This window comes from Odocoileus virginianus, chromosome 3 (genome assembly GCF_023699985.2).
Source record: "Odocoileus virginianus isolate 20LAN1187 ecotype Illinois chromosome 3, Ovbor_1.2, whole genome shotgun sequence".
NCBI classification, from domain to species: Eukaryota; Metazoa; Chordata; class Mammalia; order Artiodactyla; family Cervidae; genus Odocoileus; species Odocoileus virginianus.
The window spans coordinates 95,035,553-95,051,884 of NC_069676.1; the positions used below are offsets into that span (position 1 = coordinate 95,035,553).

A 16,332-nucleotide genomic window follows, 5' to 3' on the forward strand; every position below is an offset into this window, starting at 1 on the left:
CTCTTTTGATCCCATGGACTGTAGCCTGCCAGGCTCCTCTGTCCTTGAGATTTCACAGGCACAGACACTAGAGTGGGTTGCCAGTCCCTCCCGCAGGGATAGAAGCCTCGTCTCTTGCATCTCCTGTATTGGCAGGGGGCTCCTTTACCACTGACTCACTAGAGAAGCCCAATATTAAGTAGGCTTTGCTTAAAAACGTCCCTTCAGGCAAAATCAAGCAAATAATTAGGCTGATGGAGAATATGATGTAGAGGTGAACCATTCAAAAACCTATGCAATTTTGTAAGCACAGTCCTAACAAAAATAATCACAATCTTAATGAATTTTAGCTTAGCTAAATCTCTCTAGCATTTTCACCCAGCATCACAGTCAATCAATTCTTTAAGTTTTAAGGCTAGGGCTTACCTCCCTCCTTTGAGAAATAGTCCCTTGAGGGCACCAACTGTCAATAGAAAAGTTTCATCAAAATTTTAATTTAAAATCTGATATTTAAGAATGTCTTTGCAGCTTCTTCATCTTCAGTTGCAGCTTCACTGGATACATTAACACTCTAGAAAGTGTACTGATCCTTGATAGCATTAAAATACTCAAAACTGCTTACAAAGAAAGGTATTTCAATAGGATTTTTAGCTGACCTTTTTTTTTTCTTTCTTTTTTTTTTTTTTTAATTTATTTGACTGCACCCAGATCTCAGTTGCAGCATGTGGGATCTAGTTCCCTGACCAAGGATCGAACCCATGCTCCCTGCACTGGGAGTGTGGAGTCCTAACCACTGGACCACCAGGAAGTCCCTGGCCTTTTTTTTTAAGACTAAGGTTTTCTCATTAACATTGAGAAGCTTCCACTGATTGTTTCAAAAACTGCTAAATTGGTGTTAACCAGTGACTTTTGAGTTATATTTTCTCTATCAATCCTCTGTGAACTAGTTTGCAGCATAGAAACACATGTTCTATTGTGGCAGAAAATTATACGCAAATTGAAGTCTTAACACTACTCTCCAAATTGTTATAATCTTTACTATACTTTTACTATACTTACGCAAAAAATACATATATAGATATTTACACATAAACACAGAAACATACTACAAGTTCCTTCAAAATGGATCAGAATATTATTGTTTTATCTTATTTCCTCATTGCATGAATTTTCAAATATTTTTAGATAATAAAATATTAAGAAATAATATAAATACCCTACAATTATTAACCTGTAATTCTAGGGAAACCTATATTGTGTTTAAAATCCTACATCATTAAAAACATAAGAGAAACGCTTTATAAGAATGTACTTTATTATGAAAATACAAATCACCACAGATTATGCTTCTACAACTTTTGCAAACATCACTTGTGATTTTCCTTTTCTGAATGTAGCACAGCAACAGATCTTGGAGAATCTTTGAAGGAAAAACTCCTGTTTTCACATTCTGATCCTCAGCTCTTCCTCCATCCTGCTGGTTCAAACAGAGAACGGTCAAGTTTCACATAAAGGCAAGCTTATAGATTTTCATAAATGCATGTTAAAGCTAGGCAGAAAAACATATAGTAAGATATGAACACTCCCTGCTTCACATTTCCTTCTGCCAGCCAAGACCACGAATAGGGCCATGTCTGCCTTTACACACAGGGTCACTGATAATACGAATAACAAAGGAGAAATTTTGTCAGTTGTTCATTCTCCCAAGAGAACAAAAGAAACATTGTAGAGAAGTTTTTGTTTCATAACAATTTTATTTTTTAATAGTTGGAAAATTGCTATATAATTTGGATAGGTATTAAGTCATGTATGAAATAATTATATCAACATTTTTCTATTGAAACACATTTAAGTTTAAGAAAAACTCCACAAATTGTTGGCATGTTTTCTACACTCAAATTTGAACATTTCTTTAAGTGAAATGATTATGATTAATCATAAAATTAAATATAAAAATACAAAAATGGATATCAACTGAGGTATCAGTAGTCTTTACCAATAAAATTCAAGTCAAGATATTAAATAAAACAGAGAAGTATATGATTATATTGAATTTCATGTCTACTAATACTAAAGAAGTGTGAAAATATTTATTGCAAACTGGCCAATTGACTGTTTGGATAAATTTTCTGAGAAAATCTTTCCATTACCAAATAAAGGAAAAATGCTAATTTTTAAATAGTTTGAAATGTCTCCTTTTGGAGAGCAAATATGACTTTCATGTAAATGTTTATTATATGAACTGGATTGGCACATCTTGTCTTATTTTGAAAATTATGTATAAATATGCACAGCCCAAATGAAAAGTAGCAAGAATAAACTACATGAAACCTAAATAACTCTACATAAAAAAGTGAACGTGTTAGTCGCTCAGTCGTGTCTGACTCTTTGCGACCCCGTGGAGTGTAGCTCTCCAGGCTCCTCTGTCCACGGAATTCTCCAGGCAAGATTACTGGAGGGGGATGCCATTTCCTTCTCAAGGGGATGTTCCCAACCCAGGGATTGGACTGGGGTCTCATTTCTGGGAAAGATGGAGGGCAGGAGGAGAAGGGGACGACAGAGGATGAGATGGTTGGATGGCATCACTGATTGAATGGACATGAGTTTGAGTAAGCTCCAGGAGTGGTGATGGACAGGGAGGCCTGGTGTGCTGCAGCCCATGGGGTCGCAGAGAGTCAGACATGATTTAGAGACGGAACAACAGCTCCCTCATTGCAGGCAGAATCCTCACCATTTGAGCCACCAGGGAAGCCCGAGCCTACGTAACCGAAGACCAATAGTGAATATAGAAGACATCACTGCAGTCACAATTAACTTACGTGTATTTTCTACTTCCACTTCATCTTTTTCTTTCAAAGTATGACCTTTCTATTGAAAGTATTAAATATCTTTTAATGTGGTATCTTTTAAAAGCGCAAAACACAGACTCTATTATTAGTTTATACTCAAAAGAATAAAGCTTATAAGATCACATGAACTTATTAAACATGTAGTTATATTAAATTATTTTAAATTTTATTAATATCCAATAATATCCCATTGATAGATTGACAAATATGTAATTCTTACATAATGTTGATTCTGATCTTTCATTTTTTTTAACCCTTAGACTCTTCACAACTGTAGGCAAGACGTCACTGTTTTCCTCTGGTAGATTTTTATATAGGCCCAATGCAACAGCATTGAAGAAAATAGTAGCTACTTTGCAAGTAAAACCTGAATTTGAAAAAAAAATACAGTCATCAGATGCATCAATTTATTTAGAGCAAAATGTTTATGGAAAGAAAGATATTTACCAAAGAAAAGGTGAACATATTTCATCTCTAAAGTTACCAATTTTCCAATTGTAGAATGTAATTAATGTCATAAACTTCTATCAAGTTACTTAAAGGAAAAACTTTTTTTAATGTTTGTAAAACCTTTTAGATTTCTTAAATGTATAGCCCAAGAAAGATGCAAAGCTTATTACTATTTCACAGCATGTATTAACGCTAAAACATAAAAATACATTTCTACTTTCAAAACTAATTATCAGTGGAAACTGGAAACTTTTAAAGTCACTTCATGCAGCTTTACTCTTTTTGAAATATATATAATTTTCTAAATACCAACAGAAACATTTTAGAAAAACTAATTGACTATGTTTAAGTTTTTAAATTCCTTTTCACTTTTCAAGTTTCAGAAAATTACAGGCATTATATAAAGTTACTTGAAATTTGGATGCAAATAATCCTGTTAAAGTAAAAAATATTTTACAGCAACAATATCAATTATAGTGGTTTCAAAGATAAAATAGGAAACATTAATGAGTCTATATCATTTGTAATGATACATTTCAAAAATTTATTTATAACAGCCGAACATGGCAAACAGCCCAAATATCCATTAATAAGAGCATGAATAAACTATAGCATATTAAAAAATGAAGTGGTATTCAGAAATTTTTAAAAAGCACAAACTACTGCATAGAGTAACATGGATGAATCTCCCAAAAGTATAACATTAAGCAAGACAGGTGAAATCTTCCCCGCCTCCAGCATATATTCTATTCTATTTGCATAATTTCTAGAACAGGCTAAACGACATATTGTAATAGAAATATGAAAAGGGTTTATCTGTGCAGAAGGAAAATTGACTAGAAAAGGACATAGTATAAATTTCTATAGTTTGTTTTGGATGCAGCTTGCACAGGTGCACCCAATTATCAAAAGCCAGCACATGGAACAGCCAAGACATTACCATATGAACACCTATGGTAATTGTAGGCTAACTGCATCTTATTTTTTAAAAAACAATACCACCTGATACATTTTTCACAAACTAAATAGTGTGACCAGCATCTGGATGAAGAAAATTAAGCATTGCCAACACACCAGAAACCTTTCTCATATTTCCTCAAAGTCACTGACGACAAAAGTTTAATTTTATTTGCTTTTGAAGAATATTTATAGCAGTTTAAAATTCTGTAAGTAGAGTCATAACAATGCATATTCATTTGTCTAGTTTCTTTCTTACAACATTATGTTTATGTGATTCATGTTTTATGAAGTTGTGTGCTTTTAAATTTCACTGTTTCATAATATTCCATTGTTGATGTTATCACAATTTATCCATTCCATTGTTTTATGACTACATATATATTTTAGCTTCCAGCATCTGTTTAAGCCTCACATTTTAGATTAACTACTTAACAATATTATAAATGTGAACGCACAGCCTGATAACTGGGAAACTAAATGACATAGATTTACTCATTATTTATGTAACCATACAAAATTTTATATGCAACAGGAGCTTTTATAGTACAGAATCTGACCTTACAAACTAGCTTACATATAAAAGTTACTCTTTACTCATCTGTCCTAGCCTAGAAAGTGTTGCACCAATGCTTTTTAAGATGTTCTTAAAACAGATGAGTTCTCAAGACAAGCCTAACAAACCTGAAGCACCACCCTAGAAATACAAACCCATGAATAGAAAAACTGTTTCACCAGAAAGAGGTTATGAGCAACTCTTACCAAAGTAGTACTACAGGGAGTCACGGTGTTGACCCAAAGAAGACACAGGTTTCTCACTAAGCTTTTTTTAATTGGGTCTCAAATTCTGTGACAGATTTTTGGTCAAGTTGTTTTCATTAAAAAGTACAGATTTTAAGAACTCATAACTTAAACTGCCACACACAAAACATACGGTCTACAAAACATTCTCCTTTCCTTCTGAAGGTTTTACGATGCATTGTTATTAACCAGTCTTTTGCTATTAAACTTAAATGGCCCATTGAGACAAACAGGTCTGAGGCCCTTCTCCCACCACTGATTAAGGCCTAGGGTGGCAGGTATTGGGGATACTATTCATTCAGCCTTCCTTCTGGGCTTTCTGGGCAGACTTGGTGAGCTCGCCAGCTCCAGCTGCCTTCTTGCCCACTGCTTTGATGACACCCAGCGACCGTCCGTCTCATGTCACGCACAGCAAAACGGCCCAAGGGCGGACAGTCAGAGAAGCTCTCGACACACGTGGGCTCACCAGGAGCCATGTCAACAATGGCAGCATCGCCAGATTTCAAGGATGTAGGGCCATCTTACAGCTTTTTCCCAGAATGACGATCAATCTTCTCCTTCAGCTCAGCAAACTTGCAAGCAATGTGAGCTGTGTGGCAATCCAGCACAGGTGCATATCCAGCCCTGATCTGGCCTGGATGGTTCAAAACAATCCGCTGCGCCGTGAAGCCAACACCTTCCGTTGGGGGGTCGTTTCTGCTGTCACCCGCCACGTTGCCATGATGAACATCTCTGACAGACGTTCTTGCCACGGAAGCCCGCGGTGTCCCCAGGAAGGGCTTCACTCAGGGCTTCGCGGTGCATTTCTGCGGACTTCACTCCAGTTGTTACATCGGCTGCAGTGAAGGTGACCACCATGCCAGGTTTGAGAACACCAGTCTCCACGCCACCCCCAGGGTCAGGGACCACCAACTTTATAGACATCCTGGAGGGGCAAACACCAGTGTCCGTCTGTTGGGCGAGTTGGTGGCAGGATGTCATCCAGAGCTTCAGCCAAGGTGGTTCCATGGGTATTGCCGTCCTTACGGGGGACTCTCCACCCCTTGAACCATGATGGCCTGTTAGCACTTGGCTCCAGGATGTTGTCACCGTTCCAGCCAAAAATTGGCACAGATGCTACCGTGTCGGGGTTGTAGCCAATTTCCTCAATGTAGGCGCTGACTTCCTTAACAGTTTCCTCGTATCTCTTCTGGCTGTAGGGTGGCTTCGTGGAATACACTTTAACTCCAGCAATGAGTTGTTTCACACCCAGAGTGCAAGCCAGAAGGCCATGCTCACGGGTCTGCCTGCTCTCGGAGATGCCGGCTTCGAATTCCCCGAAACCAGCAGCGACAGGCAGGACAGCACAGTCAGCCTGGGAGGCGCCTGTAATCAGGTGTTTGTTGAAGGCTCTGTCCGGGCGCATCAATGATGGTAACACAGCACTTGCTGGCCTCAGATTTCCGCAGGGTGATAGCGAGGGTGATACCACGCTCATGAGCAGCTTTCAGTTTGTGCAAGACCCAGGCACACCTGGGAGCCCTTCCCTCTCCGCAGCCTCCTTCTCCAACTTTTCCGTTGTTCTCTTGTCGGTCCCACCGCACTTGTAGACCAGATGGCCAGTCGTGGTAGACCTCCCTGAATCTATGTGCCCGATGACAACAGTGTTGAAGCAGGTGTTTTCCTTTCCCATTTTTGCTTAGGTTTAGCGGTGGTTTTCAAGACACCTGTGTCCTGGCGGCAGACCTGTGGCAAAAAAGTGTTTTATGACTCTTTGGTTATTCACTTTTCTGAAGAGTTCTTTCCAGTGTTTTGTTCACTTTTCTATTAAGTTATGTATCCTTTATTTATTGTTGTTCTGTGGGAGTTTTTTTTTTTTTAATATATCTTGGATATTCGTTCTTTTTCACCTTTTTACTTTTTCCACTGTCTTCTAACATTGGGGTTGTCTCTTCTCTCAGTTGTCTTTGGGTGATCGAATTTTATTTATTTTAATTAATTTTATAGTTTTTGTATCCTTCTTTATGCAGTCTTTTCCTACTTCAAGGTTGTGAATATATTCTACTGTTAATCTCTCACACTTAGATCTTCAGTGCATCTAGAAATGATTTTTGTGTATAACGTAAGGTAGGGATCAAGATACATTTTTCAGATATGGAGATATAAAGTAATCTATTACCCTTTATTTAAAAGACCCCCTCCTCCCCTCCCCCCGTAGTGTCTCCTTTGTCATTATCAGATGAGTATGCAAGTATGGGTTTATTTCTGGATTCTCTACTCTATTCTATTGTTAATGGGCTGACACTCGCACTAATACCCTTTTGTATTGATTATTACAAGTTGATAGTAGGTTTTGATATCTGGTGGCATATACCTTTCAATTTTATTTCTTCTTTAAGATTCTTTGGATAAATCTTAGCACTTTGGCTTCCCATATGAATTTCAATTCCCTTGTCAATTAAAAAAATTCCTTCTGGGATTCTGTGATCACATGAAGGCTATAAATTAATTTAGGAGAGGTGGCATTTTTAAATCTTCCTATCTGTAATTGTGATGCATTTTTTTTCATTTATTTAGGTTTTGATTTCCCGCAAATAAATTTTATATTTGTCCATGTAGATGCTTTATACAACTTTCAACAAATTTTTTCTGGGTACTTGATTCTTTAATATTACTGTATTTATCAGCTTATTTCTGTATTTGGTTGTGCACATGATTTCTGTGTATTGATTGTATATTAAGCAACTTTACTAAATTCATGTATTAATTCTAATATACTGTGTTTCTTAATTTGAGTGCTAATGATACATATGCTAACTTTATAAATATGTGTTCAGCTATACATTTATAATATGTGCTCTTTCTTTATATTTTCTATAAAAATTTTACCAAAAAACTCAAACTTGACGAAGTTGCTTGATGAGTTTCCTTGCTACCAAAGAGAACTGACAGACTGATTAAATACATTTTTCCTAACTTTTTTGAGTGACAAAACTTTTGAGGATCTGATGAATGCAACAGTCTTCCTCTATAGCAGATTTCCCACTGTACAAACAGAATTTTAGGATTTCAAAAATACACAAAGTTTAATGTGGGCTCCCAGGGTTCCTGGATTCCTTTTGAATAAGTTTTGCCCTAGAATAGTGGTGTGCATAGAACTTTCTGTGACAATGGCAGTGTTCTACATCTGCACTGTCCTACAGAGGGACTGGATGTTTAATTGCATTAGATTAACAGAAAACAACTTTAAATGTGATGCAGCCTTTCAAATACTTACATAAACTCCATAGTAATTTAGTTTCTAAAATATTTTGTATATAATAACATAAGGTTTCTTTAATAATTAAAGTATACACTTGGTCTTAGTTTATTATGACTATACCTTACTCCAAACAGCCATAAGTTTTAAAAAACAATTTAACTTCTTGACATTCTTCAATAGATATCACTTACATACTCCTACCAATAGGTAGGCCATTTTTGTCTTGTAATAGATCCAGCAATTTCCAGTGCTTCCACAGCGCTCATTATCCCGAAAGATGCAAGAAGTTTCTCTTATTATTTTAAAAATTACTGGTCCAGGTATAGTCCCTATCAAAAATGCAATGATGATAAATTCTCCATGAAAACACTGTAGGCTGGAATCAGAATGATTTTTATCCCAAACTTAAACTTACTTAGTCATCATCACTCTAAATATACCATTTTAAATTATCTAAGAATTTATTTTTTAATAAGATTGTTAAAAACTGGAAACACAATTGTGTGTTTTTGAAAATCCTTATTCTTATAGATATTTTTAAAAAAGAACTAGCAGATTTTCTTTTTCTTAGAATGGTATACATGCTCTTATTTAGTTCAGTGGTCCTCAACCTTTTTGTCATCAGGGACCCGTTTCCTGGAAGACAGTCCTCCCACAGATGGCGGCAGGGGAAGGGGGTATGACTCAAGCACATTATATTTATTATGCCACCACTGATCTCACAGGAGGCAGAGGTCAGGTGGTCATGCGAGCAATGGGGTATGACTGCAAATACAAAGGAAATTTCACTTGCTCACATGCCGCTTATCTCCTGCTGTGTGGCCCCGTTCCTATCAGGCCACCAGACAGTACTGGTCCGTGGCCTAAGGGTTGAGGACCCCTGATCTAGTTGACATCTCAACATTTTTGTTAATTTCTGAATTAAAAGTTTAGGAGAAAGTATTTAAAACAGAGATTCTAAATACTGATTTTGTGAATCCAATGTATCTCTCAAAGATTTAAAATTCTGAAATTTTCAATGACTGAAAAATTAGTTTTGAAATGCAATGTGTTATCTGTTATGTATCAAGATAGTGAGAGAAATAACTGAAAAAGTAAATGCTTTGGTATGTTTGTAGCAGCCCTAGCTTCAGAAGACCCCAAATCTAGAGGCATACTTGTGTGCTGCCTGAGAGAAATCTCTGTATACTCACAGAGAAAACATCTTCCCAGCAACAGTATCACTTTCAGATAAAAGTGAATGAAGTCTTTTTAAAAATGAATAAGTAAATAAATACCACTCCAAAGACATTAGAGCTAGGTTCTCAGAACTAACATATCTAGATTCTCAGAACTAACATATCTAATGACTGATCTTCTTGCTTAAGAAATTGTGAGTTCTCATGCATCTTGACTTTTTTGATGCCTGTCAAAGAAAGCTACCCATCACCAGATTTCCCAATCCCAGGGAGTGCTGGCACTCTGTCTACAATTGCTCAAAGTGAAATGAGGCCTATTAACTCATTTTTTTTTAATTTCCCACCATGTTTTTTCCAATCCATGATAAATCTTGATAACACTAACTCCAAGTATATCTTAGATAAGTTGATTTCTCTTTTTCATTACAACCCCCAGAATCCAATTTAATATAACTCAGACTGAGACTTCAGCAAACACATTTATCTTTTATAAATACTTCTCTCCAGCAGCAAAGTTATCTTTTCAATGTAAATCAGGTAACATCTATCATCTGCTTAAATTTTCTGATAGCTAGAGACAGTCATATCTAAAAGATCATCACCTTGTTCCACCCTCTCTCATTCAAAAATGCACCAGGCTCACTGGCTTCATTTCTGAGGTAGAAAACTGTGCACTTGCTCTTTCTTATGCTTCCTCTATGATTCAGAATCTATCTTTATCCACTGGATTTTTCTCAATTAAAATGACTATTCTGAACCCTGAATACTGACCTAAGAATTTCTCTGATTCCCCATTAGAGCCACACTTAAATTCTTCTACATTCTTGATTCTAATTACTGTCTGTCTCTGTCCTCAACCCATCTAATCATGTTTCCTTACCCCACAAATATTTTAAATCAACTTCTTGAATCAGAGCTCCTCATATGGTCTTAATGTGGACTTGAGAGCTAGTTTTTGCACTTTAAAAAAGCCTGAAGTACAGAGTGCATCACCATCAGAAAAATCAATTTGTTCTTTGTGTGTAAATCTTTAAAAACATCAGATACAGTATCTTTGGTAATGAATAAAATCTAAAGCACTAATCTAGACTAATGACTTCTCAAACACCCAAGAATGTAGAATATAGTTTCTGTGCTTATATGTGCTTTGTTTCAGCTTGCCAAACCATTTGTATAAGCTTGAAAAACATATTTCTGATCAAAAAGATTTTCTTCTAGTTGAGTAAAAAATTAACACACATTTTATACGACAAGATGGGTTTACATTAAGTATTATCTTTTTGTACTGTCTCCTAAATTCTGTAAAGCATCTCCCCTATTCACTTGTTTTGTGTCAGTTTATCAATGTTATCATTATTATTTGTTTGAAATTCTATATATACATGTTGACACATATAAATCAAAAGAGAAACAATTCAATTCAATTCAATAATAGATTGCCAAAAATCCATACCACATATTCTCAAAATCACAAAGCTCATACCCATGGCCAGAGGACGCTGTTTGTCAGACACAATCCTGCAAGCAGATAGCAATGATATCATCAGAACAGCATCATTATTAGCTGTAGAGAATGTTTGCTAGGTTCAGGGCTAATTTTTTTTTTCCCCTGTGCATCCATTAGACCAAGAATCTTTAGCCAGTTGACAGATTTCAATCTGGTTGAATTAATTACAGCTCTTCCCATTTCCCCATATTCTGCCCTTTGCCAACCAACTTTAAAACGTCTTGCACTTCTCAAGGAGGAAGCATTTATGGCCCAAACTCTCTGCTCCAGTCTTTGCTGGAAAAAAATGTAGCACTGTCTTTCCTACCTTCTCATTTTTCACTCTGTGGGGCAGTTGTCTCAGATGTCTTCGTTTTGTCCCCATGAGATTCATTCTCTACTTTTCTCTCCCTTGCTCTCTGCCTTGGGAAGCTGACTCGAATGGACTACATCAGGATGTTCTCTCGTCCCCTGGCTACCGATTGGGTTCTGCCAATGCCGTGCTCCAGAGTGAGAAAGGAAAGGGGCGTGAAGGTCTTCAGACCCAGGTTTCCTCCCTGAAAAGTTTCCCACGTTGACTGGGTCCCTCAGCAAACAGTCCCCTCTACAGGTCTCTCCTCTTCCTAACCTTGTTCCCCTTGGGTGTGGGGCCGTAAAAGACCCGAAGCTCTATACTGTGTGATGCCTTATACCCTGCCCACATTTTAAATAGCCACTTTATTCAACCTTACTTGTTCTAGTTGGAGAGTGCCATCTCTTTTCTGTTGGAAATCTAAATTTTACCCTCACTATTCAAAAGTTGAAATAAATGAAAAAATTACTTTCTAAAAAAATATATAAAGAATGAAGATCTCTGTACTTTGTTTGGGTCAAACCAAGTATTTGTTTTAAAAAGAAATCGTAATGCATAATGTCATATAGTAGTAGTTTGGAAAATAAAATAAACTAAAATAAAAATAATTAACCTCTGAACATTTTCGAAAGTAAAAAAATCAAAGCTACATTTAAATGGATATTTTAAACAAATCCTATGCTTAGTCTTTATTTACTTGTTCTGCAACTTGAATAATAAACAAACATGACCAATATTGTCACCTGGAAATGACTCAGTGTATTAAAATGCAGCATTTGTACAGTATTTTAAGACTCTTTTGTAAAAAGTCAGATAACTCCACCTGTATCAACCTGGTAAAAATACATACTCTTCTCTCAAATGTTTACTACTAGGAAAACGAAAACAAATTCACCAATTCTTAAAGGATAATGATGTTTTTAAATGAAAAATAATTCAACTGTTATTATGAGCAGATTCATTAAAGACATATAAAGGAAGTAAAGAGAATTTTTTTGGTATTTTGTCTAAGGCGTATGGCTGTGACAAGATGGTTTAAGAATTTCATGGAATAAACAAAACATTTATTAGTAATCTTCCAAAATGGAATAGGCAGTTTCCAATATCTCAGATGACTTCTAAATTTATATTTTCAGCCCATATCTTTCTTAAGTTCTAGACTTCAGTTCCTATCTTGCACAAAAGTTGCATCCCCCTGGTGTCCCCTATCCCAAGAAGTAGAATCATCATCCATGCAGCTTTCAAGCCCAAAATCTAGAATGAGGCATGCTTGAAAGAGTATCCTTTCCCTCATTCATCAAATCAATAATAAAGTACTGTGATTTTTAAAAATAATTTTTTTGATAACTTTTTCTGACTTTCTTAATCTCTAATTCCACTGATCTATTTCAAGCATGTATTTTTTTGCCTGAAGAAAATGAAACAATTTCCTAACTTATCTTGCCAAATGATTTTTAATCTCTTCAGCCCACTCTTTACATAGAGCCACAGTGATTATTTTTAAGGTAAAATTTTGATTATTTCATTGCCCCACTAGGATCCTTTGATGGCTCCAGTCTCATTGCTCGCCACCTCACAACTTTTGCCTTTGTCATCCTCTTTAAACAATCTATCACACAACACTCTTATAAAGCTGTTTCTTGCATTCAGCTCAGAGTCTTTGCATATACTGTTCCCACTGTGTGAAATTCTCATCTCCCACCTTGTAGGACTTAGTTAAAATGTGATTTCTTTAAGGATACCCTCTCTGAATCCCCAGACTAATTAAGATTGTCCTGTAATGTTCTCTTGGCATTCTTCTACATTTTCTTTGCAGTATATTTTAATGTTATAATTAAACACGTATAAGTGAAACTACTTTTCTTTTCCCCCCCGGCCTTACAACCCTCCAAAGTCTATCAGAGAAGCAAGGACCTGGTCACTTCTATTCCTCTTTCAGTTCACCTTTTTCCCTGAAAGTGCTCAGCCACCTTCTAGCTTAAATCCATGGTACCTATCACAGGTGAGAAGAATACCTAGACATGTTAAAATAATGAGGAATGGAAGGGAAAGACATGATGAACTAACTTTTCTTCATGAGCACCTTGAGAGAGAGAACTGACAAATCATACGTCTCTGTTTAGATTGAAGCCTCACAGCTTCAGACGGGTCAAGTTTGTCCGGAGGAAAAGGGACGTTGTCCTTCTTTGCTGCTGTTCTGTCGCCAAGTTGTGTCTGACCCTTTTGCAACCCCTTGGGCTGTAGCCCACCAGGCTCCTCTTTCCACAGGATTCTCCAGGCAAGAATACTGGAGCGGGTTGCCATTTCCTTCTCCAAGCGATCTTCCTGACCTAGAGATCGAACCTGCGTCTCCTGCACTGGCAGGCAGATTCTTTACCGCTGAGCCACCAGAGAAATGCTACCCCTCATCAAGAACTGGCAAGGACATCAGGGTCAGTTCTAGATCCCTATTACATCTCTAAAAGCCCTGCTTGCTCTGGAGTTTTAATCCCTCTAGTCCTCTGCCACTTGTGCCTTTAATACATTTAATTCCGCTTTTCTAGTGATCTTCTGAAAGAGCACCGGCCTGCTGCAAAGTATTTCATCCTACATCACTTCCATGACATGAATTATCACTTGATTGTGACTTCACAATTTAGGTATTTGACTCTATTATTGTATTTTTAAAAAGTAAATTTTGTGGAATTTGTATTATAACTATATGCTTTGGAAAGCTCCAAAAAGAGCACATACTGGAGAGGCATGCTTGTTTATACCCCTGCTCTCATCTACTCCCTTGATGCACTTAATTAGAATTTTACTTTTGTTGTATTAAATTCCTACAGGGGTTGAGATCTATTTCTAAACCTAATGTCATTCTATTCATGAATCAACACTACACTGCTTCGGTGTTGAGGCTTTATATTGCATTTAGCTTATGAGGATAAGCCTGTTACTTGTGCCTCTTTGTTTCAGATTCCCAAACCACTCTTGTTTATTATTTTCCCAAAAAACTTTAAAATCAGCTTTTACATTTCAATAGTTCTATTGGCATTTTCAGTATCACATTAAAGTTACACATTAACTTAAGGGGAATTGATATATGGGTGGTGGTAGGTCTTCCTACTCAATAATTGGAGATAGACCCTTCCAAAGTGTTCAAGTCAGTTTTTGTGACACTCAAGTGTGTCTTATTTTGAAATTATTATTTATCTTTGAATAACCTGAAACTCACAAGTGGTTGTAAAAATATTAATAGTACAAAGCATCCTGTGTACCCTCACCTAGCATCAGTAAATGGTGGAATCTTATATAACTGTAATTACAATATTAAAGCTAGAAACTGACATTGACTCATTGCTGTTAACCAGACTATAGACCTTAATTTATTTTCATTTTTCAGTTAATAAAGTTTAAATTTTTTAACTGAATTCGTGTGTGTGTGTGTGTGTGTGTGTGTGTGTAGCTCAATGTATCTGTTATTTTTTATATTCTGTCACCTTACTAAATACTTAGTTAAATGTACTGGCTATTATTTCTAATACAGTGTAAAAAAGAACTGGTAATATTGCTCTCAGAAGTTCTATTGTGGCTGGGTAGATAAGTACTAGAGTTCAAATCTCACCAAAAGTGAAGGATCCTATATTTAACATACCTTTCTTTCAATTGAATCCTCCTGAAAGATTATACCCTAGTATCAGTCTTAAAATTGATAAGGTCTAAAAAACTTACGTGGAGAAGGAAAGGGCAACACACCCCAGCATTCTTGCCTGGAGAATCCCATGGACAGAGAAGACTGGTGGGCTACAGGCCATGGGGTCACAGAGAGTCAGACATGACTGGGCGACTGATACTACTACTTAAAAAACTTAAATCTACCGTCAAATCAGCTAAGTTTTTGCTTGGCTTACAGGAAACTGTTCCTACCTAACCTTTCTTTGAAAAGCTATTGTAAAGTATTTTTGGAGTTATTAACATTCAGAGTCTCTATTAATTTTGGTGCACAAAATCTCACATATGATTAAAAATAAGTACAGGAGTTTTAACAGACAGAGTCAAGAGAAAAACTGAAATTTAATAATTCTACAGAATATTCAGATACTAGATACCTGACAGATATTTTAAATTTAGGGAACTAATAAGTCCAAGGAAACAGACGACAAGGTAGAGAATATTATCAGAGAACTAGTCTATTAAAAAGAAATAAAATTCTATAACATAAAAGTACACTAATTATAATGAACTCATGGATGAATTTAAAAGCTAATTAGATACAGAGACAGCTAGAATTAGTAACCTAGGGTACATAACTGAAAAAGCAGGTGGAAATATGATTAATACATTGGAGATCAGTGAATAAACTAAGGCTGAAGCACAGAGCATAAAAACAAATGAAACGGAAAGTAAAAGTGAGAAGATGCATGGATATGGTGAAAGGTTTACAATTTGTGTAACTGATATCCAAAAGGTAAGCAGACTAAAAATGGAGCAGAAGCAGTACGTGAAGAGATAATAGGTATTTTCCAAAACCAATGAAAGATGCTGTGGTAGATAATTACTTGAGATGGCTATCATTGATTCATTTTTCCCCTAAGACATGCACGTTGCTCCTGACCTCAAGAAGTGGAACGATAACCCTATATGCAAAATAGAAAAAGAGACACAGATGTATAAAACAGACTTTTAGACTCTGTGGGAGAAGGCAAGGGTGGGATGTTTCAAGATAACAGCATGGAAACATGTATATTATCTAGGGTGAAACAGATCACCAGCCCAGGCTGGATGCATGAGACAAGTGCTCGGGCCTGGTGCACTGGGAAGACCCAGAGGGATCGGGTGGAGAGGGAGGTGGGAGGGGGGACCAGGATGGGGAATACATGTAAATCCATGGCTGATTCATGTCAATGTATGACAAAAACCACTACAATATTGTAAAGTAATTAGCCTCCAACTAATAAAAAAAAAAAAAAAAGAAGTGGAATCTATTCACCCTCCTTTTGAAACATGACTTTTTGGAGAAACAGAATGCAGGAGAGTGCATTCTTGGACTTTCAACCTGG

General features: G+C 36.5%; 1 protein-coding gene and 1 pseudogene across 1 annotated transcript in view; both read right to left on the bottom strand.

Annotated features, from left to right (window-relative positions):
• Positions 1-1,291: 1,291 nt before the first annotated feature.
• SLCO6A1 (solute carrier organic anion transporter family member 6A1) overlaps positions 1,292-16,332 on the bottom strand; it is a 108,338-nt gene continuing 93,297 nt past the window's right edge. The window contains exons 11-14 of the mRNA XM_020890443.2: positions 10,909-10,973; positions 8,469-8,606; positions 3,049-3,195; positions 1,292-1,456 (exon numbers count right to left, since the gene is read on the bottom strand). Coding sequence (XP_020746102.2) covers positions 1,437-1,456; positions 3,049-3,195; positions 8,469-8,606; positions 10,909-10,973 — 370 coding nt within the window. The 3' untranslated portion in view covers positions 1,292-1,436. The remainder of the gene's footprint in view (positions 1,457-3,048; positions 3,196-8,468; positions 8,607-10,908; positions 10,974-16,332) is intronic.
• Positions 3,203-8,448, bottom strand: LOC139034476 (elongation factor 1-alpha 1 pseudogene; annotated as a pseudogene).